Source organism: Plectropomus leopardus, chromosome 7 (assembly GCF_026936395.1).
Source record: "Plectropomus leopardus strain MGB_pleo_1.0 chromosome 7, ASM2693639v1, whole genome shotgun sequence".
Lineage (NCBI taxonomy): Eukaryota > Metazoa > Chordata > Actinopteri > Perciformes > Serranidae > Plectropomus > Plectropomus leopardus.
In genome coordinates, this window is record NC_142182.1 from 13,779,703 (window position 1) to 13,801,241 (window position 21,539).

Here is a 21,539-nt window from a genome sequence, read left to right on the forward strand (position 1 = left end):
AAAAACATAATTGGAATCTAATGTGTGAGCTTTTGCTTGATAGGAGGGCTGCTAAATAATTCCTCAGGGTCATGATGAGGATTATCTGGCGTTGCCTTTTGAGTTGGAGCCAATCCTCAACAGGTCGGAGTTATCAGATTAGGCTAGAATAGCAGGCATGTTTTTTGTGTGTTTGATTGTTGAAATCTTTTGGCAAGAGCACTTGAAATATTTTGACACTCATTCAACACAAAAGCTGCTTTTCCAGATGAATGTAATACATACGTGCACATGCAACTGTTGTTCTCGTGCTTCACTTCTGTCTTAAAATAACAGTGAATTTGTTTACACAATTATGTACAGAGATGCAATTAAAAAAACAGAGTCAACCAAAGATGCAGGGTGAGCATGCAACAGAGAGGGTTACATACTAGTCTCTATGTCTGTAAGCATTAATTGTACCTTGCATTCATCTACTACGACAGAATTGTTAGCAGTGGCAGTAGCTGTAGTGGAGGTGGTAGCGGTTAAGACGCACTGGTTGGAATTGTTTTCGTGGTGGTTCTTCATGTCATCGTAATAAGACGGGGTCTTCGTCATCATTTCAATGTCGTCGGATTTGGCCATGTGCGCGTCCAGCTCTTCGAGCTCAGCCTTGGACATGTGGTACACGATGCCTGCACCGTAGGAGTCACCCACCACGTTCACTGAGGTCCTGAATCGATCCCTGAGGACAGAGAAACCAGGATTAAAAAGATGTATATTCCTCATTTCTACACAAATGAGGAAAATACTATGTGGGATTTTCACATGTATGAAAAATAAACATCTGATATGAAAGCAAAGGGAAGAATCAAAAAGTAACTGGAAAATACGATTTTTTTGTTTCCTTAAACTCACAGCAGCCAGTCAACAGCAACCAGCAGACTGATGTCTTGGGTTGGCAGGCCTACAGCAGTCAGGATCAAAAGCATAGTCACCAGGCCGGCACTGGGAATACTGGCTGCTCCAACACTGGCCAGGGTAGCTGTCAGACTGGATGAAGACACAGCAAGGTAGCACTCAGTCACATTCTCCAAACCCACTGCAACTAACTTGAGAAATCTCTACACTAAACAGCGAATGATGAAGACATTATTTCTCTATGATACTTGTATTTTGAAGAGCAGCAGCTGAAGAGCACCAGAGTGGGTGCTCCATTGCACGTGAAGAGAGGTTTAAATGAGAGAGATGGGGTGTTTAATTTAAGGGTTTTATGGATTGCTTTGCCATATAAATGTCAAGCTGAAGGTTGTCCATCTTTGGCCCACTTCATTAGCAAAGAAGCATTTGGAACAGAAAGTTAAAGATGCTTGGTTAGTGTTTGTCCTCCTGCTTGGCGTGAGGGATGGCACTGGCACACTCAACGCTTCCTCCTGGTGGTTTATTTGCTCCACGGTAAATTTCTTCTCTCAAGTTGCTGCTTTGTGCCACAGAGGCATTTAAATGCCTCTACACTGCTGCTGTGTTTGTGCTCATCTATTAAAAGCTAACTGTGTTTGCTAAACTGCATCCTCAGGGTTTTATTTGAACCCTCTGTAAATAGTGGCAATAACAATTCTTACTGTTATGACTAAGAATATCTTTTCTTAAACCACAATGTGACGTCAGTGTGTTCAAGATGCCTATTTTCATTCAGCGATTGCACAAATATTCATCACTTCACAACACTTACATTTCATACATATTCTTTTAACAGAGCAAATGACATCAGCTTTTGGCTCGTTTGCAATCATTTGAATATTATGACCCACCAAATTTAGACAGTCAATAATAAAATTTTACACAGCAAGATTTGGAGATGAACGCACATGGATGCATATGAGGGTTGGATGCAGCAGGTATCCTCAGAAATTTTAAACTTATGTTTCATGGGATCTGTACAAAATTAAGATAGTGAATTTCTCCATAGCTAGACTGATTTATCTGGTGTGGACATGATCGTTATTACAAATTAGGCTACTATGACTTTTTTAACGACTTTTTTCGTCATACTATACTATACTCTCATAAAGACGTTGCTTTCAACAAACTACACAATGAGCTTTATAATGACATTTTTTTTTACATACAATACAGCACAGACTTTTTAATCACATTTTCCGACATACTATAATATGGCTTTTTTCAAGCTGTTCTTTTCCAACATACTGTAGTATAATTTTTTAAATTATTTTTTTCAACATATTAGACTATGACTTTTATAATGTTGTTGCTTTCGACATACTTTACTAAGACTTTTTAATGACATTTTTTCAACATATTATGATATAACTGTTTAATGACTTTTCTTCAACATGCTATACTATCACTTTTTTAATGGCATGTTTTTATAGACACATTATACTATGACATTTTAATGACACTCTTTTTTCAACATTCTATACAATGAGTTTTTAAGGACTTCTTCTCTAGCATTACTAACATTAAATGGAAAACCAATGAAAGCATGCAAGAGTGTAGGGAATTATAACTATTTCATGAGCAGTTGGGTCCACAACTGAAAGACTGCCATCTTGTTTTTGGCGGGTGACTAAAATTATATCTGTATTCATTAAATCTGTCTTTTATATTTCAACTCTAAACATAGATGCGACACTGTCAATGTAACTTAACTAGTTAGCTAACATCACTAACTAAGTTTAGCAAACTACTATTTTCTACCTATTACTGTTTTAAGAGGTCTGGTGAAACACCATTAAAATTCTGGGTTGTTGCTTAAAATATGGAGTAGTTGTCGCAGCATACTGTGATTGCATTAAACTCCAGGCATGTTAAACACAACACTTTGATGTTAATGTCTGACATTAGTTGACTCCGCTCTTCCAGACTAAGGACGGAGGTTTTTGATCCACACCTGCTGCTGTTACTATTTTTGTCACTTAAAGCAGCCCTTTTTCCCCCAATTTGATCAGTTGAAATGGACATTAAAACTGCAAATTATATGCATTTGTGAAGTGTTGGTAGTCTTTGCCTCCATTTTCCTTCTTTCCATCTGGACAGCACAATAAAGTATGAAGTCATATACAAAGAAGCTATAAAATATGAAAGGTTTAAAGTTGAAGCATAAACAATCATGAGTGTCTCCTGACCTGACAGTGACAATCTGACCAGGGTCAAGGTGGATGCCGTTCATTTGGGCAATGAAGATGGCTGCCACTGCCTCATACAAAGCAGTTCCGTCCATGTTGATAGTGGCACCGACTGGGAGCACAAAACGAGTGACTCTTTTGTCGATACCTAAGTTCTCCTCCAGACAACGGAAGGTGACAGGTAGTGTACCAGCACTGGAGGAAAAAGCAGAAGAAGTAGGTTATGCTTCAACTGTATAAATATTAAGAAACAACTTTATATCTGTTCATGTCAATGTTGACCTGGAGGCTGTCCCCAGGGCAGTGATCCAGGCCTGGAAGATGCCCAGGAAGAAGGTGAAGGGGTTTTTCCTGACAATAACAAAGTAGATGCTGGGCAGAAAGATTGCTCCGTGGATGATGAGGCCAATAATCACAGTCACCATGTACATGCCCAGCTGCCTGCCAACCACCTCCAGATCCTTGATGGAGATGATCTTACCACAGATAAGACAGGCAATACCAAAGGGAGAATACCTGATGAAAAGAAAGTCACTGCTTTAAATACAGAAGACAGAGTTTTTCAGGATACATTGTCAGTTTCACATAGCTATAATCTTTTACAATGCTGTAATGACTTGAGAAATAACTTGCCGTTAGTTATTTCTGATCAAAATAATTCAATGAGTTTCAATGAGATTCTTAGGTGATACTAACCACATGATCAAGATGACAAGTTTCATCACAATCTCATTGAGAATGTTGAAGAATTCAATCATGAGTTTGGCCTTCTCTCCCATCTTGCCCATGCAGATGCCAAATGCAATAAAGAAACCAATCAGACCTGTGACAGAAAATCATGAACATATCATACTTTGAATATCGGTGTGGACAGGTGAAATGACTACGACATGCCAAGATTATTTTTCGGAGATGAAAAGTTTTATTTACAACAAAAATATTTAGTTTCTCCAGATATTTGCTAATTTTAAATTCTGTATAACTATGTCTTTTATTTTTAGTTATGTTAGCCACATAGTTTTACGAATGGCAATGTTGGTCAGTCGGTCCACCACTTTGGCCAAGACTAAAATATCTCAACAATTGTTTTCATCTAACACAATCATTAAGTCAAAATGTCAGTGTGTATACATTGGCTTATGACCAAATGCATGCAAAGCTAATGACATTTCCATCAGCATCTGCTATTTTTAATGCTGATTAGAATAAGTTAGCATGATAAAATGCTAAGCTAAGATGATGAACATGCAAAGCATTATACCCGCTAAACATCAGCATGTTGTCATTGTTTGCATGCTGATATTCATTTAGCTCAAAGCACTCCTGTGTGTTAGTACATCCTCACAGAGCTGCTATACTCTTAGTCCTGTTTAAGGTTATTGTACATATACTGTGAGTGTTTTCAGTTGGCTACATACCCAAGACATTCATGCCACTTTTGAACTGCAGAGACTTTTTGACGATGAACTGAGGCTCCTTGGTAACGTTAGCCACCAGACCCTCCACAGTGGTGGCATTGACCTCCTCTTCAATAACCACCTCTACCTTCTTTGTGACGGTTTGAATCTGAGTTGAAGGAGGAAAGATTAATGGTGGTGAGTTTGATGACCAATACTGGAGTCAGGTATGATGTTCCCTAATTAGTGATGGATGAAGTACCAGAAAGCCACACTTGAGTAAAAGTACAGATATCTTGATAGAAAATGACTTTGGCAGAAGTTAAAGTTACCTATTAGAAAATTACTGCATTATAAGTCTTAAAATTCTTAAGTCTATAAGTCTCACTGTACTTAAGTGTAAAAAGTAATTTTATGATATTACATTTACTTAAGTATTTCAAGTAAAAGTACTGCTAAATGCAAGCAATCAGACTTCTGAGAATTCTGACATTTACTTCTTTGTAACATACACTACCTTAAAAATTGAGCCTTTTGTACATTTGAAGAAAAACAGGGGCTTTTTCGCACAACTAAAGGATTTAAAGTACCAAATCAATTTTTTTCTTCCCTTCAATTCCTTCATTTTTCCATCTGTGCCCTCTCTCCTTCCTTCCTTCCTTTTTTGTAGTAAGTAACTAAAATGCTTAGGGGAAATGTAGTACAGTAAAAGTATACATTTTATTTAGAAAATAAAATGGAGTAAAAGTAAAAGTTGACAGAAATATTAAAACTCAAGTAAAGTACAGATACTCCCAGAAAATACTTAAGAACTGTAATCAAGTTTTATTACTTTGTTACATTACCATTGTTCCTAAGACATAAGGCCACTCAACGATCAATAATCATGAAGCTGTCGGCTTTAAAGACAGTCAAAGGACACTTAATCTGTGCAAGCCTGCCTATTTTGAGACACACAAGCTTGTGAATCTCTCTTCTCATTAATATGGGATAACAAATGACATTCCATATTAAAGGATGCCACTCACCAAGATTGACAGTGACATTCAGATATGTGTCACACTTCATAAGCAATTACACCTGAACCGATAGTCAAACTTCAGCATTTGTATCATTTCTTATTTATTATTGCCATTGTAAATAAGAACTGTTTCCTAATAACTTGCCTGGTTAAATGAAGGTTAAATAAACAAATAAATAACGTCTTCCATTACCTGTTGGAAACAAGCCTGCACCAAGTTCTCTGGAAACAGGTTTCTTATCAGATCGAAGAAGGCATCCAAGCTGGATACATCATCGTTTTTCTCGCCTTCGCCTAGATTCTCTTTAAGTTTGGGGTTGCCAGGGTGGATGACTAACACAAGGATGACTCCCAGGACAGCAGCAATAACAGTGGTGCTCATGTAGTAGACCATAGCTCTGGTGCCCAGGCGACCGCTGGATTTAGCATCCAAGCCGGCCAGACCTGCAGCCAAAACAAGCAAGATCATGTTTACCTGGTAATTACTTAGACTTATTGCATGGAAATGTTGACTTAATACTGCGGGCCATGGAGGATGGATGCAAAGACCATTAGGAGCTTGCATAATGATGTTTGATCATGAGTATGATGCAAGGCATGACGCATTACACAAAATACTGTCACTTATGATTTAAGAACTGGGGTTACAACAATAACAGGGCTTTTCCCTGGTATCTATTTTGAGTCTGTAAAGATAAAATTCAACTGCAGTAGTAAAATACCTAAAATATCCTATATTTTTGTGACAATATGTTATTTGCCATAAGTAATCATTCATACTGCACCTGTGATTAAACTGGAAATGATAAGTGGCAGGATCAACATCTTCAGCATCCTCATCAGGATGTCTCCAGGAAAAGCAATCACCATGACAATATCTGGGTGGATTGGGGAAGCGACACGAAGCAACATCCCTGCTACAGCTCCCAAGATCACACCTGAAGAGCAAGGAGGGTTGTGAGTGAGTGAAACTGCAAAACTGTACAACTGAAAAGCAGAAGAGAATCAAACATTTATTCAGATATTGAGAAGTCAGAGGGAAGATAATCAGATTTTGCTTTTGAATGGAAACCTTAGATATAATCTCTGAAATAACAAATGAGCTGACCCCTGCTATATCAATTCAGAAGTTTGCAGCTTTACAACAGGCTGTCAATAACATGCTTAGAGAGGAGAGTGAGTTGAGAAGATAAAACAGAAACCTGCTGAGAGAGAGTAAAGCTCATGGAGGATTAAGATGAGATCTCTTTGAAGCAGTAGAAAGGAGGCAGCATGTCAGATTTTCTGGTGAAGCATCTGTAATCTCTGCACACCCAAAATGCTTTCGAGGATTTTTCACTTTGTGGCAGGGCAAGTAAAAGAGGCTAATACAAGGATTCAATAAACGGGAGAAAAGGAGGCGGTTGACCCTAATCCTCACTGGGATATTTCTGCCATCCAGTGGATTCTTTGCTACCTTGCCCATCCTCTGGCCTGAAAACACTGTCATTTGAAAAATCATTTCCTCCTTAACAAAGCCAATGCTGACCTTTGACACATGCCTCTTCCATCTAACATTTCTTTTCCTGCCACATGAAAGCTGAGATGACCTCTGTGTGCTCTAAACCCCCTGCAGCCCAGTCCACCAGGCCTAGTAGTTGGCCTCTGTGCCTGTCCATCTCAGGCCACACAAAACTCCAGCATGCCCCCTGAGGGCTGCACTTCCTCTGCTAGCACACCACTGCCAAAGATCAGACAGGCCGAGACGCTGTTTAATAACACAAACTGGAATAAGAAGCCCTCCAGCTTTTTTTTAAATTGTAAATTGTCCTCTGTGCTTCAATCTATCCTCCAGTCTAGCAGCATCCTGTGGACTCTGCACACCCAATGGTTTTGGATGGCACTTGATTTCCTGTGCCTTCTCTTTGGCCCATTTGCAAGTTCCCATTCAGGCTCTTATCTGCCAAGTGACAGATGATCAATGATCGTGCTGGCTCACTTGCTATGCAAGAGGCCTGCCAAGTGGGGTGAGATGTACACATTACACATGCTCACACAAACACACATCTATGCAAGCAAGATACAGCTAGATAGGCGCACACACACGGCTAAGTAAATTATACATACATACATGCATTTGTACAGCTTTAACAGGTTCACAGCCTATGCTTATATAATGATATATAAGACTGGGAGGAACCACAAAGCTGTCAGACACAACAAAGCATACATGATATGTGCTGGTTTAACACAAATGTGGCCTGTACCCATAAACTGCATGAATACTTTGTGCCCTTTTCCTCTTTTCATTAAATCTCCCCCTGTGGCGTGGTAGGCCACCGCTATAATCACAATATTTTTCATGCACCACCAGAGGCTGTTTGGATGTTCAGTGCTGCAGGGAGCGTTTGATAGCAACAGGTGGCACAGAGCTAGGGAAGGTCAGGACACCCAGTCATCTTACTGTCTGGTACACCGAGCAAGCACAGATGGCATCTCCTTCTCATATTAACAGCTAGCTGCAGAATTGAGCTCTGAGTTAACAGAACACCGAGCTCAGTGGTGGTCGGCGCCCGTCTCTAGCACTCTCTGCTTTTTATTAGGTCTTGAAGAGATGAAAGGAGAAAACAAAAATAAACCAACAACAAGATGACTTACCAAGGATGGTGAGTGTGAGCAGAAGGTTCTTGAACATCTTGGAGCAGATTTTGGCACATTTGGACTGAGGCCTGGCCTCAATGGGCTCCAGGTGACTCTCGTGCATCCTCACCTCAACTTGTTTAGGCATACTGTTGGCACTGTGAAAGAGAGAAGGAACAATTGCAACTGTTATTTATTTACCATATGGCAAAGAAAAATTCATTCTAATTATTCTAAAAAGAAATACAGCAGAAATCAAATAATTTTGAGGTGCATAATGTCTCTACAATTACATGTCTGATATAGTAAAAAAGAAAACAGTGAATGATAGACAGAAAATAAGCATTAAAGTGTGTTGTCAAGCTGTCACTCCAATGCTCTCCATGGTTACTAGCGTCCAACAGATGGAAGCTGACGACAAGCTGGCACTTGCAACATAACAGTCCTTTCGGGGGTGATACTTCCAAAACATAGCATTTCATGGCATTTATTAATAAAGGTTTGTGTAAAAAAATTCTATATTCTGATTTGAAAATTTAAAGGCATGTGTATATGGTACGGAATGTAATAACTTCTAGGATAATTTTATCATGCATGAAGAAATGGCATGGATTTAATATTCTGAAAAAGTACTGTATATTCACTACATTAACATACACAGAACAAACAGTGAAGATGAGTTTGAATACAAGTTTCAAACCAAGTTAAATTAGGGAGACATTCAAAATACTGCATCATGCCTGGTGTGTTTTTTAAATTAATTACTCTATGAGGTGGTTCACTGAGACAAAAATCTCCTTGTGACAGTGAGAAAAAGTGAAAGTGATGCCAACTTCAGGAGAAGAAAACATATTGTCTGTTAAGACTTACTCGCCCTCATACATTCTCTCACTCCGTTATGATTGTGTCACAGTAAATTTAGAAGCACACAAAACCTCAAACACAATAGTAAGAAGAACAGGCTCAGTCATGCAGCCTAATTAGCTGAATGAAAAGTGATTTCCCATCATAGGAAGCACAGAGCAGCTTTCTGCAGCCCCATCGAGGTGTGAATGTGTGTGTTACTGCAAAGAGAGCCAGCTGTGTCTGTCACATGCCAGTTAGGCAGGTATTCAATAACTCTGTCAGAGATTTAGATTCATCATCTCCTCAACAAGTCGCAGGAATAATCTATCAAATTATGTTCCTCTGTTTGACATCTTTTTGCTCTGTGAGAATATAGAAATGTCTCAGTGTTCCTATTCATCCCTATTAAGTCCATGGAAATGTGGATATACAAAGAAAAGCAAAGAAGAATTAATGTGACTCTGACCTTTCACCTCACCCCTGGGGTTCATGGCCTCAGACTCACAAATGGAAGCCTAATGTTGTAGTGAATGTTTTTTGTCCTCTCACCCTCCCTCCATAGTCTGTTATGAAGTCCCAACACTTCATAGATATTAATCATGTTGGCTGTCAAGTTTTTTTCAAAGCTGAAACTTGATCAAAGGCAAGACAGGGAGCTCAAATCAATAGGCAACGCTTGGAAACTTCCTCACAACCAAAGGGTCTTTATGGTGTTATTGTTGTTGTGTAAGTAGAAACTAATAATTTCACATGGACATACACACACACACACACACACACACACACACACACACACACACACACACACACACTTGCAAATTTACACACACAGATTTGTGTACTGCTGCTTTGTGAGGTTGGCTATAGGAAGACCACCTGGTCAGCTTCAAGGCACACAGATGGTCTAGTCCCATTTCCTCTTATTAATTTCAAAGTGAAGTGTTAGTTACAGAAAATAAATGCAAAGAGCAGGCAAACAGTAGCTACCATTATTTCATACTTCAGCTGACAGCTGGATGAATTAGTAAAACCCCAGGAATAAAACCCTGAAAAATTGGTTATCCCATTCCACGAGAGTGATGAGTGTTGTTAATTGAATTTTCCTCCTTTTTCTTTCGCTTTCATTATTTTTAGCTCGAAGAGAGAGAGAGAGGAAGCAGACGCTGGACGTCACTGAGGTCGGATATTATTCTGTCATGATCCTCTCATTAGCGCTTCTCTCACTAAGTCAGTGACAGATGAGAGAGTGGGCTTGTGCGACCCGATGATAGATGAAAAAATGTACAGCACAGAGTAATCAGCTACAGCAGAGGACTGTCATTTCACATCAGCTAGAAAGTACAATGTGTTTTTTTATGTTCTAGAACTACTTTGATGCATGGAAATCTTCTCCTTAGTGTATGTACTTTCAACATTGATTCAATTCAAGCCATGAGTTAAGAATTGAAGAATGCCATGAAGACTAATTCTGAGATATTAGGATATTAGGTTACAAGTTTTGGGATACATTCAGTAAGTAATGGAATATAATAAATGCAAATAAGATGTTCACTACATTTGAATTAAGTTTCTGTGATTTTGAAATGATTTGACAAATAGTCAAAAAAAGATGCACACACAGACACACACATCCACACAGTTTCTTCTCCTCAGTCTCTGATGGGATCAACTTATAAACCAGTTAATCTCAGCCGAGGGCTTAGTCAGATTAATTGCATTACAGGACTGTAAAGCCATGAAGAATTAATGATGGCCTTAACAAAACAGCACCTGGTGTCATCCAAGGTGATTTAAAATCTAAAAGATTAAATAATCCAAAATGTTATCGCCTTTCAGTTAAAAAAAAGAGAGGCTTCCTTGCATATTTAGCTTATTTGCTGTACTTAATATAGTCATTTACTTATTTAAATTACATCAGCAGGTCATGTTTACTTTTAACTTTTACATAAAATAAAACTGCTTACATTGAATCAATATGAAGAAGAGACAAAGTAAAAGTAGATTAAGCCTTAAACTGCAAGTGGGATGCAGGTACTTACTTCATTTCTGTTGGAGTTGAGGTAAGTGCTATATACATTGACCAGGATCAAATCTCCAGCCTTTGGTATTTATGAGGGAATCAGCATGAGAAGTCGTTAGTTGGATCACAACTGCTCCATTAAAAACTGTTGCCAGATGTCAGCAGGTAAGGTCCCATGCAGGTACAGCCAGTGGCCCAAAAACACAAGAGCTCTGCTGACAGCTAGCAGCTCTCAGCTTTCCACCAACTCTTCCAAAGCATCCACAGAGGAGCGAGTCAACACAGCCCAGACGAAAGACCCAGTCACAGCCAAAGCAACCTGAATTGCCCCATCCTGAAGTCTGCAAAGCCCCCCTCAGCCCCCACCCCCTGACTCCACCACCACCCACAACCAGTTACACACACATATCTCTCTCTTTCTCTTTCTCTCTCTCACACGCACACACACACAAAACAACAAACCTAGAAATAAATAATAAATCAAAAGATGAAGTGGAGGGAGGAGTCAATTTCTGAGCTTAAGAGTCAAATCCCTCAGGGACCCTCTATTCCCTGGACACCGTAATCCCCCCCAGAGATGCTCCCAGACTACACGGGATAGTGGAGGAAAGGCCAGAGAGATGAGCATGATGATGCCTGCTAATGGCACAGTGCGGACAGTAGTAGACCTTTTGCTAAAAGGGGAATAAATGGCACAGGAATGATGAACATAAGACTTAATGTCATAATGTTGCAGTTGTGAAGCTTTGAGGTCATTGTGATGGGCAGCAGATGATAGGTTACTGTTTACTGCTTTGTGCAGTTACGCCTACAACATATTATGTCATGCCCGAGCCACAGAGCATAAATTATGAGGTATGTTTAGACCTCTACATTATGTCACATATAAAAAGGCCCAAATCACTAGATTCAAAGACACATACAATATAGAAATATTAGAAGCTATCAGCAAGTGCAATGCAATGAAGCTCCATGCCTAACACTTTTTTTTTTTTTTTTGCTTTTATTGCTCGCTGACATTCCTATCTTTAAGAGGACGTACTGGGCTGAGTTTTAAAGTTAGAATGATGATATTGGTATCTTATAAAAATAAAAGACCTGAGGAATCCAGTGATATCATGCTAGCTTCTCAGGAAAGGAGCTAAATAGTGCTCCAAAGTTAGACTGAATTTTGGCATGGAAAAATGGCACGACCATTTCACATGGGTCCCCTGACCTCTGATATCAAAATATCTGATTGATATTGGGGGTTTTTTTGGGTACCCCTGAGTCTCTTTCTTACAGACATGCCCACGTTATGCTAGTTAGATGCACTTTTTTGCCGTCACTGGATTCCTGATCAAGACAATCTTGTAAGAATTACTTTACCTTGTCAATACTTCAAAACAGTTTTGAAATGCAAAATAATTTAATTGAAAAAATACAATTAAAAAAATGTGATTAACTGTGTATTTGAAAAATTCATTGTTTGACAGCCTTAATAGATATATAATGTCCTCAATAACCTCAATTAATACTGATCTAAACAGGTAATATAGTTACAAAATAAGATCCACACAGTCATGTCAAACATTCCAACATATGGATTTAAGTATCCCCACTATTCACCAAAACTCCAAACTGTTGAACTCCGAAGCACAAATGACCAACGTGATTCATGTGAGGATGGTGTCACGCTGATTTCCCTCCAGTCTCCCAGCAGCATGGGACTTCACGTCGTATTGAGCAGTATCACATTATTCTAATTAGGGAAATGTGTTGGAAAGCTATTTCCTCTTCAAACAAATGACCAACCGCACAACAAAAGCTGGAGGAATCCCATCCCTGTCGGCTAAGGTTGTGTCATGAGAAATCATTCATCCTAAATCCCTTGACATGTCATACTCTTGAAAGGGCCCTCTCAGGGAAGAGGGAGTATTTTCAGGGATGAGAGCGACAGAGTAGGACAGAGAAGAAGGGGTTACATCGGGGAGTAAGAGGGACACTCGGGGAGAAGGGGGTACTGGGGTCACACTAGCACCTCTCAGCCAAAAGAGGGGCCTGTGAGGGGAAGGCTGAGGCAGCCATCCCTGCTCTTGGCTGGTACCATGTGAAGCTCTCTGCTTCCTCTCTCGTCCTTCTGAGGGGCTTTGTTTCACACGCAAACAGTGGCAGTGGCCCCAACTCGCCCGGCCAAGCACTGCATCCAAACTGGCAGGGGCGAGAAAAGAAGGGAGGGGGTGCGAATGGGAGGGGGTATAAGGGTATAGCGAGGGGGGCAGTGGGCATGTCCAGAATGCCAGTTCTTTCAGGCCACTGATGTCATGCCTGTGCCCACCGTGGGAGAGCAGCGGAGGGACCAAGGCGCCCCTTTCTCTTTCCCCCTCCACAGTCTCTTTTTCCAGGATGAATGAATCTTTCAGAAGCGGCAGCCCATTGTGTCCCATAATCGACGGCGATTATCCCGATTTTATGCTGCCTTCCCAGTGCGAGGAGGTTCCCTGAGTGCTGGCATTGAGGACCACTGCGATGCAGCAAGGACCACGAGGGGTTGTCCTAGCAACACTCTGCGGCTTAAAGAGAAGGGGATGAAGAGGAAAGAGGAAGCTCGCAGCCACACACACACAAACATGGCATACAAACAAATAGCCTGCACACACACCATATAAAGATGGGATACAGCTTGAAAGATTAGTAGATGGACAGACACATAATATCTTAACCTCACCAATGAAAATGTCATTCCAAAGGCAAAGATGTGATGCATTTATAATGCATTCAAATACTTATAAAAGTTCACTACACACATTTCTACATAGAGTATCTCTGTTGTCCATCCTGCATAATTAATGAGCTTCTGTCACCGGATTTGCCGTGCAATGCCCCACTGCCATCCATAACACGTGCATACATTTCCATTGCGTGGTTATACACATCTAATTCAGGTTGTTGGGATCCATGCAATAGCACAGAGAAAGATGTAAATGAGAAAACAAGTTTCCCACTGGTCTCCCGAGGGGCCCGATGCCTGTTCTCATGACTGGAGCATCACAATATACTGTGAGGTAAAGACAACTGGAGCCGGGCCAGGCTCCGGATATATCTTGCCCCCCTGGGCCTCACAGCCACTTGCCATGCAGTGGGAAGAAACGGGCTCACACATACTGGCTGCCTAGGAGCTGTGAAAAAGCCCCCCTTCTTCCAAAATGAAGCTCTCAGCAAACACTTCAGGTTGTGCTGTGCATAGGAAGTGGGAGATAAATTCCAGCATCTGAAGAAAGGGAAGCTTTGTCACCCTACACCTCTCAATTATGTATCCCTAGATGGTTGTCGGGATGAATGCCTTCAGTGATAGATAGTGATGGAAAGATGTGTGGACTGTCATGCAAATCTGGTTTATTCTATCAGCATGGTAACCTACTCTTCTTCAGGAGCAAAACAAAACAAAACATAAAAGGTCCTCTAAGAGCGCTGCTTGCTAAGACAAAGTATCTCCTCTGAGTAGAGGGACCGTGGCAAAACAAATCCTCATCAGGAAGTTGCCCTAAAACTTTGCAGTTATTTATCTCAAATACCAAACAACAATCACATTGGCCTTTGTTGTTATTCTCATACGTTTATGAAGAACCTACCCAACTAAATGTACCATTTTCTCATTTAGTTTATCTTTTGAAGACAAATGTTTTAAAATGTACAAAGACACATAAGATTAATTTAACTGTGTCAATGTGTGTGTGTTTCAAATCTAGCGGCTCATCTTAAGCAGACAACACACTTGGTCAGACCGTGTGTTGCTTTATTAAGTAATACAACATCCATGTAGGTGAGCCAGACCCTTTATTGTCTTGATTTGGTTAATTTAACAGAGTGACCCTAAAAAATGTTGGTTTGCAGAGTCACTCTGTGGTCCACTTGAAAGCTGTCTTGAACCTCTTCCAGGTGAACCATGGAGTGACAATCCAATCTGATCAAAGACTGGAATAGATCCAAAGGTACTGCACACTGAATAAAGCATATTTTTGCAGATCAAGTCACTCAAGTCAACTCTGTGCTGTTACTCACTGTTTTTTGGACTGAATGAAGAACATAATTAATCAAGAAAATAACAGATTCTAAAGGATGGGATTCTGTAATAGCAAACAATGTGTTCATTCACAGTGTAATTTGTAATTATAAATCTGTAATGTTTTACTTAAAACTAGTGTAAATTAGATTTTTGCTTCAATGAAACAGACTAAGCAAAATATTAATAGCAGCATAAGCTTGTCTTTTGTACTATAGTGATCAATGGGAATTGTAGGAATGGGATAATACTCCTTACTATATATATATATATACATATATAAATATAACATTTTCCAATGTTATTGGAAAATTACATTTAGAATAATGTGAAAATGCTTATATGGATGACGATGACTGTCAATTGTTTAGCTACTGATCTGTTTAATACTTTGTTCTTGGGTTGATTATTACCTTGGATAGATTTGGGTGGTCTGGTCTTGAAGAGTTAACCCTTCCAAACAGCAGAGTGAACAATTCAAGCTCAGTGACACCAGGTCAGGCCTCAGCTCAGGTTGATCTGAGCTATAGTGCTGATGGAGCTGCTTTTACAACAACTGATCCTTGGTGATTATGAGGTTAGTATGTGGCATTCCAGCACTGCAGCTATCAATAGTCCTTAAAAGCCACCCATATCACTTCAAATTAATACCATGTAACTACTGTACAAATTTTAGACAGTCTGAGTTTTCATAAGAATTCACAAACACATACTTTGAACAAATCCTCCTTATTTGGCAGATCTCTGTGTCTGTGTTTTTTGTAACAAAGCCACTGAATAATACAAATCCCCATTTGCTCTTCATTATGTGCAGCAATGTGCAAATTCCTTTTCACATTATTTTTAACAGCTGTAACAGTGTAGCTCCTGTTTCTTATGCCTTTATCAAATTTTCCATTTTTAGCATTCTACTTTACAATCAGGGTGCATCAGCATCCTGGCAAGGCATGATTGTGCCACACTGTACGTGCCTGTCCCTCAGCATCCTCTAAGGTTTCCCTTTGTTTGGCACAGCTCTTTGTGTCTGTAATGAGGCAGTCATTAGAGAGAGCCTCTGGGAATCCTGAGGCTAGTGTTGTAGTCTGCATAGGTCTCTCAGATGTGACCAGTCCCACTGTAATTATGTGCTAACAGGCTATTATGCTGGGGAGTGGTTGTCATAGGGCTGAATCGGGTGATTCCCATTCATCTGGATAATATCTGCAGATAGGTTTAGTTTGATGGCTTCCGATCTAACCGCAATCCACTTCACAGCCGGGGCTACAGTTGGGTACTCAATTATAAACAAATACTCGGCCCAACATGTAATTTCCTCTCCACCTCCACCTTTAGGTCTCTTTCCTCCCAGGTGCTCTTAAAAAATGCAACCAAAAGGATTTTGTTACTGTCAGTGCAGCATTCCCTATCCCAGCCTCCATCTTTTGCCCAACAGATGATAGATCAGTGGAGAAAAGAAGATAATCCATGGTCATGTGAGATTTTCTGACAGCACTTCGCCATGACCTCTTCTGTCCAATGAGGGGCTGCACACCTACTGCAGACAACACTCATCTCTTTTCTCCTATAGCTGCCGGCTGAATATGAAACATGCTACAATCATTAGCAAAGGCGCATCTGTTAAACAGAGCTGGCTATATAGCAGCACGCAGGTTTTGATGGCTTCGGTCCGATCCCCACAGGAGCTCATTAAATCTGCCAGTAAGGAAAGACCACCCCACCCCCTACTACAACAGCAGCTATGGTATACCCGCTGCATTACTAGGAGGGCAATGACAGAGGCAGAGCGAGAGAGAGGCATATAGTAGACAGAGGGAAGGTTGGGAGGGGGGGAACAGCAAGAACAGCATATAAAGATAGATGTGTAACAATGTATGGGGGAAGGGTAGAGGAAAAAGAGGGGAGGGTGGAAAAAGGAAGGTGTGGCCGATGAAGGTAAGGATGGAAACAAAAGAACGGTATTGCAAACATGAGAAAATAAGTGAGGGTTGAGAGAAAGGGTTGGACGAAGGTCAGATCAAAGCAATCAATTGAAGTAAAGAACGAGATGTAGCGTGTCACTACAAATACAGTATATTAAAGGTGTCTATGTTATCAGGTTATCTGTGGATACATTAAGAGCTGACATCTGTGTTGGGCAGCTGGCCTTGCGAAATGAGATTAGTGCACAAATCACGTTTCATACATCACTAGACTCACCTGCCACACTCTCAAATTTAAATATACGTGGATGCTACACCAATTACTCTGGCTGTATAACCCTCCTCTCACTCACGTTTGAGGGAGCACATAACAAAAGAAGAACACACACATGCATACTGTGGTCTGTGGTCATAAATCTTGGTTGGTCCAGTCCTGTGATATTCAAGGTGGGCTGAGGGGGTTACAGGCTCACTCAGGATTTGCCAATAAGAGAGCTAAAGAGGATGGATGTTCTCTCACTAATTAAACACTGGAGTCTGTAGGGACTGAGCACAGCCTGCAGCAGTGGCCATGCCCCGCTCTCCTCACACCACCCCGCAGTGATGACAGAAAGGGCATTCCTGCACACACATACACACCTCATTACATCGGCCAGCTAAGCCAAATTACCACACACACACAGACACACATATATACATTTCTAGCACATGACTCGCCAAATCCTAAAGGCTTGTATTCTACGTAAAATTTTTAGGGGTTGTAGGCTGTGGTAGATCCAACCCTTTTTCCTAGAAATTTTGTTTGCATATTACTGAACAGCTTTCTTAATTACATTGTTGTGGCAACGTAATTGCTGCCTGGATTATTTTCAAAGACAATGTTTCTGTCAGTTATATAGGCTTTGGAAGGAGGTGGTTGAGGAAGATGGTGGGCATACAAAGTGAAGAACCTAGACATGAGAGCCTTGGCTTTGCATCCCTGCTTCTATCTTAGGTTTAGGGGTTTATGGTAAGACAGTGATTTTGGTTACATTTTACTAAAAACAAAAAAATAAATGAAATAAAAGTGACAACTCTTGTCCTGGCAGCAAAACCACTTTGGTTACGGTCAGCAAAAGATAATGTTTTCAGTAAATTGCTAATTAAAAAACAAAAAAAAATTAAGGCAAATGAGAGAACCATTTATTTTATAAAATTCCTAGACATACATTACAACATATTTCACGCAGTAGTGTTTGGTTTCAATTATTCTTGTGCTTTTAGTAAATGCATCATATGATATCTACTGGCTGGATGTAATGCAATTCATATTATTAAACTGAAACATATGTAGACATGGACTTTATGGGGCTTTTATTGTACACACATTTCTAAAAGGTCCCTGTATGTGTGTGTGAGTGTTTTGCTTTTGTTGTTGTTTTTTTTTAATTGCAACACTCCTTGTCTGTGTTTCTGCAGAGGAAAACACATAACATCAAGAATGACCAGAATGCAATGGGGAAGCATATCAGGAAAGCAGGGAAGTGTGACAGAACTGACAGTCTCTCATTCTACAGTATGCATTTCTCTCTCTCATTACAGTCTGTCTGTCACTGTGTTCCTCCCCTTTCCTCTTGATTTTCCTTTCTCCTTCTCCTTCACACATGTATATATGCGACATGTCATTCCTGTCACAACATACTGTATCAACTAAAAGAGGGCCTTCATCTGCTGTGCATGTCTGACAGACAACACATTTCAGCAGAGGCCGATATCTGGAACTGCGCTCTTGTCTCCAGGTATTGACACACGGGGATACTGACAAAACCAGTGGAGTATGAAAAACCTGGCTTGAGCCTGAGCATTGGTCAGCTGTATTAGTGCAGCAAACAGGATTTTAATCAACAAGTGCAGTGATACATGGAATGAAGATATCATAAGGTAATTCTAAAAAGCTAAAGACTAAAGGTGATTTAAGAAATGTGTGTGGTTTGTAAACAATTCATTTTTTTTTACCCTTTCAACTTAAATCTGTACTGTAAGTCTAAGTATGACTTCAGGTCTCTAACACTGCCAGCCTGCTTTCCTTTCAGGACCACCTCACTGACACTGTTCTTTCAGGACCACATCATGTATACACATGAGCCAGGGGTTCTTCTTTCATAACACTTTAACGCTGTGAAAATAAGAGCTAATCACTGCCGTTTACTGACTGTTTTTGCACGTGAAAAGCCCCAGAGGGACCCCCGCTGCTCCTCAGCTCATTGTTTTTCTTTCCACGTCACTATTCACCGCATACTTTGTCAAACTATGTAAACATTTTTTCAGTCACACGCAGCAGTGGAATGCCATTGAGAGCGCTCGCTTAGGCTTTTTCCTCCACCTAATTATGACAGCCAGCCTGTAGTCACAGTCAATCATCATCACAACCTCTGGGTGAAAGCATTTTCAACACATTTCCACTGTTTGATCCCAGTCACAGCCAAATCCCCGGAGCACACTCATCTTAGCCTGCTCAGAGGATGGTAAAACCCCCCTTCAGTCGAGATTTAAGGCATACAACACAAATTCCCCGAAATCCCGGTTCACTGTAATCCTCCACTATTATAAGAGGAGCAAGGATTCCCAGTGATGTCAAGATCCATCTGGATACAAAAGGATTCTGTACAGTGGACAGCATGTGAAGCTGATTTGAATATACTATAGATGGATTTAAATTAATTCAACTTTACATTAAACTTGAATAATTCCTATAACCTTTTCTCAATTTTTTAGATGTAGGTAGGTAGGTTTGTAGGTAAGGTTGAGCAATATGACGGCATTCATACCATGAATTAAACAGAGATTTGCCTCTGGAGATCGTGGGGGTAGTGAAACATAGTTCAAGCCAGATACAATGCAGGCGACAATGAAGACATTTTAAAAATGGTGGAACAGCACAAATCGTATATGTATCGTGTATAAAGCTGCATCGCAAGATATCATAATTTTGGCAGACATGGAGGAGGAAATGATAGATAGATAGATAGATAGATAGATAGATAGATAGATTGATAGATAGATGCAACTCCTAATTAACCAGTGCATAATGTGGTGAGCCAAAACCTCCTAACAAAACCCTCTCTGTGTTCATCAGCCATTGAGGCAAGCCGCTCTTGGAACACGCCACCTCTACTAGAATAATGGGCCACTTTACAGGCCTCAAAGTTAGTTCACAGAATCTAGAGCTGGGAAACCGCTAGGACAGGGTTCATGGGGAGGAGGGGCAATTTAATTGTTTCCTTCGTTTTTGTTTTTGTAACCCCCCTCCTCTCTCTCTCCTCTTTTAGTTCTGAAAAGGGGGCTGACAAACATGCAATGAAGGGGATTGTTGTGTGTTCCACTGGACAAGTGGTTGAGGTAAACAAAACTAGACTGTCGGGTCTATCAGTTGGGCTCGTCGGGATGGGATAGGCTGAAATGTGGGGAGCAGCACACACTGGGATTGGTTGGGGATGCATGAAGTAGGAGGGGTGAGGGCCTTTTTGGGGGTGAGGGGAGGGGTAGAGGGGGTGAGGGTAAAGGGTCCTGAGGGAGAGAGAGCAAAAGGGGTTTATTCCGGAAGAAGTGGGAGGTGGACATGGGTGCTGAGGTTACTCCTCCGAGTGTGGGCATTGTACTTGGTGCTGAAGTTCTCATGCATGTCCCGCTTTGGCTCCCTAAAATGTCGGAAAGTGATGGAGCTCTCTGCGATTAAGCGGACAAGTGGCAGCTCTGGTCTGCGCTCCCACAGCTCGGGCTATTTACATACTCAAGAGGAACATTAATGCCGGCCGATCCCCCAGTGCCGAACAAAGAAGCACACAAACCTGCCTCAGAGGCCCATTACGCACTTAATTGAGGATTTGTGGAATAGTAAAAAGGGGCAATGGAAGAGGAAGGTGGGTGAGAGTGGGAGGGGGAGTGGGTGAAGTGGGCAATGACACCAGTTTAACTTAGATTCACTTTTTTACATATGTTTTTGTTTCTTTTTTTTCTCTGTATTCCTGATGAGGTCCGACCTCTGCTAATGGCAGGAGGATTAAATGTGAAATGATATCCAGCTACATCTTTGTCACCATATGGAAACTCTAGGCATCATCAAATCCTTTTTTTTCCTTTATTCATCCTGTAGCTTTTTATTCCCCATTCACTGATCCCTCCATTATCCTCATTATGAAACTGTCATAAAAGCTTTACTCCAGAAGTAAGGATATGAGGAGGGAGGCAGCTAGAGCAAGTCATACAGAATATAATTCATTTTGGGTTTTTTTTCAAATAGCTCAAAAGAAGTTAAACAGAAACTATAAAAATGAACAGATTTGTAAATGTTCTTGCATTACAGTTTTGTGTTGCAATGGACTTAAAGGTTAACAAAGATTAACTAACTAACAATGAGCTTTTCATTCTGCAAGGTCACAAAGTCCAGTATTTGGAACTGTCTGACTTTTATAATACATTGAATATCTCTTAAATTCAAGTGAAAGTGAACTATTTTACTGCTTTAATGTCTGATATAACTGTCTGTGTCAAGGCATAAGGTTCAGAGAGCAATGGCACGAAACCAA

The 21,539-nt window shown here is 40.5% G+C and overlaps 1 protein-coding gene across 3 annotated transcripts in view; it reads right to left on the bottom strand.

Annotated features, from left to right (window-relative positions):
* LOC121949922 (excitatory amino acid transporter 2) overlaps positions 1 to 21,539 on the bottom strand; it is a 34,874-nt gene that overhangs the window by 6,227 nt on the left and 7,108 nt on the right. Inside the window, exons 1-10 of one of the 3 annotated variants that reach the window (XM_042495786.2) lie at positions 11,033 to 11,335; positions 8,166 to 8,305; positions 6,314 to 6,466; positions 5,722 to 5,972; positions 4,529 to 4,676; positions 3,807 to 3,933; positions 3,393 to 3,626; positions 3,111 to 3,305; positions 880 to 1,014; positions 442 to 706 (exon numbers count right to left, since the gene is read on the bottom strand). In XM_042495786.2, the coding sequence (XP_042351720.2) occupies positions 442 to 706; positions 880 to 1,014; positions 3,111 to 3,305; positions 3,393 to 3,626; positions 3,807 to 3,933; positions 4,529 to 4,676; positions 5,722 to 5,972; positions 6,314 to 6,466; positions 8,166 to 8,305; positions 11,033 to 11,070 (1,686 nt within the window). In that variant the 5' untranslated portion in view covers positions 11,071 to 11,335. Of the gene's footprint in view, positions 1 to 441; positions 707 to 879; positions 1,015 to 3,110; positions 3,306 to 3,392; positions 3,627 to 3,806; positions 3,934 to 4,528; positions 4,677 to 5,721; positions 5,973 to 6,313; positions 6,467 to 8,165; positions 8,306 to 11,032; positions 11,336 to 21,539 lie in introns of those variants that run through there. The other 2 variants (XM_042495788.2, XM_042495787.2) reach the window with 2 other exon arrangements.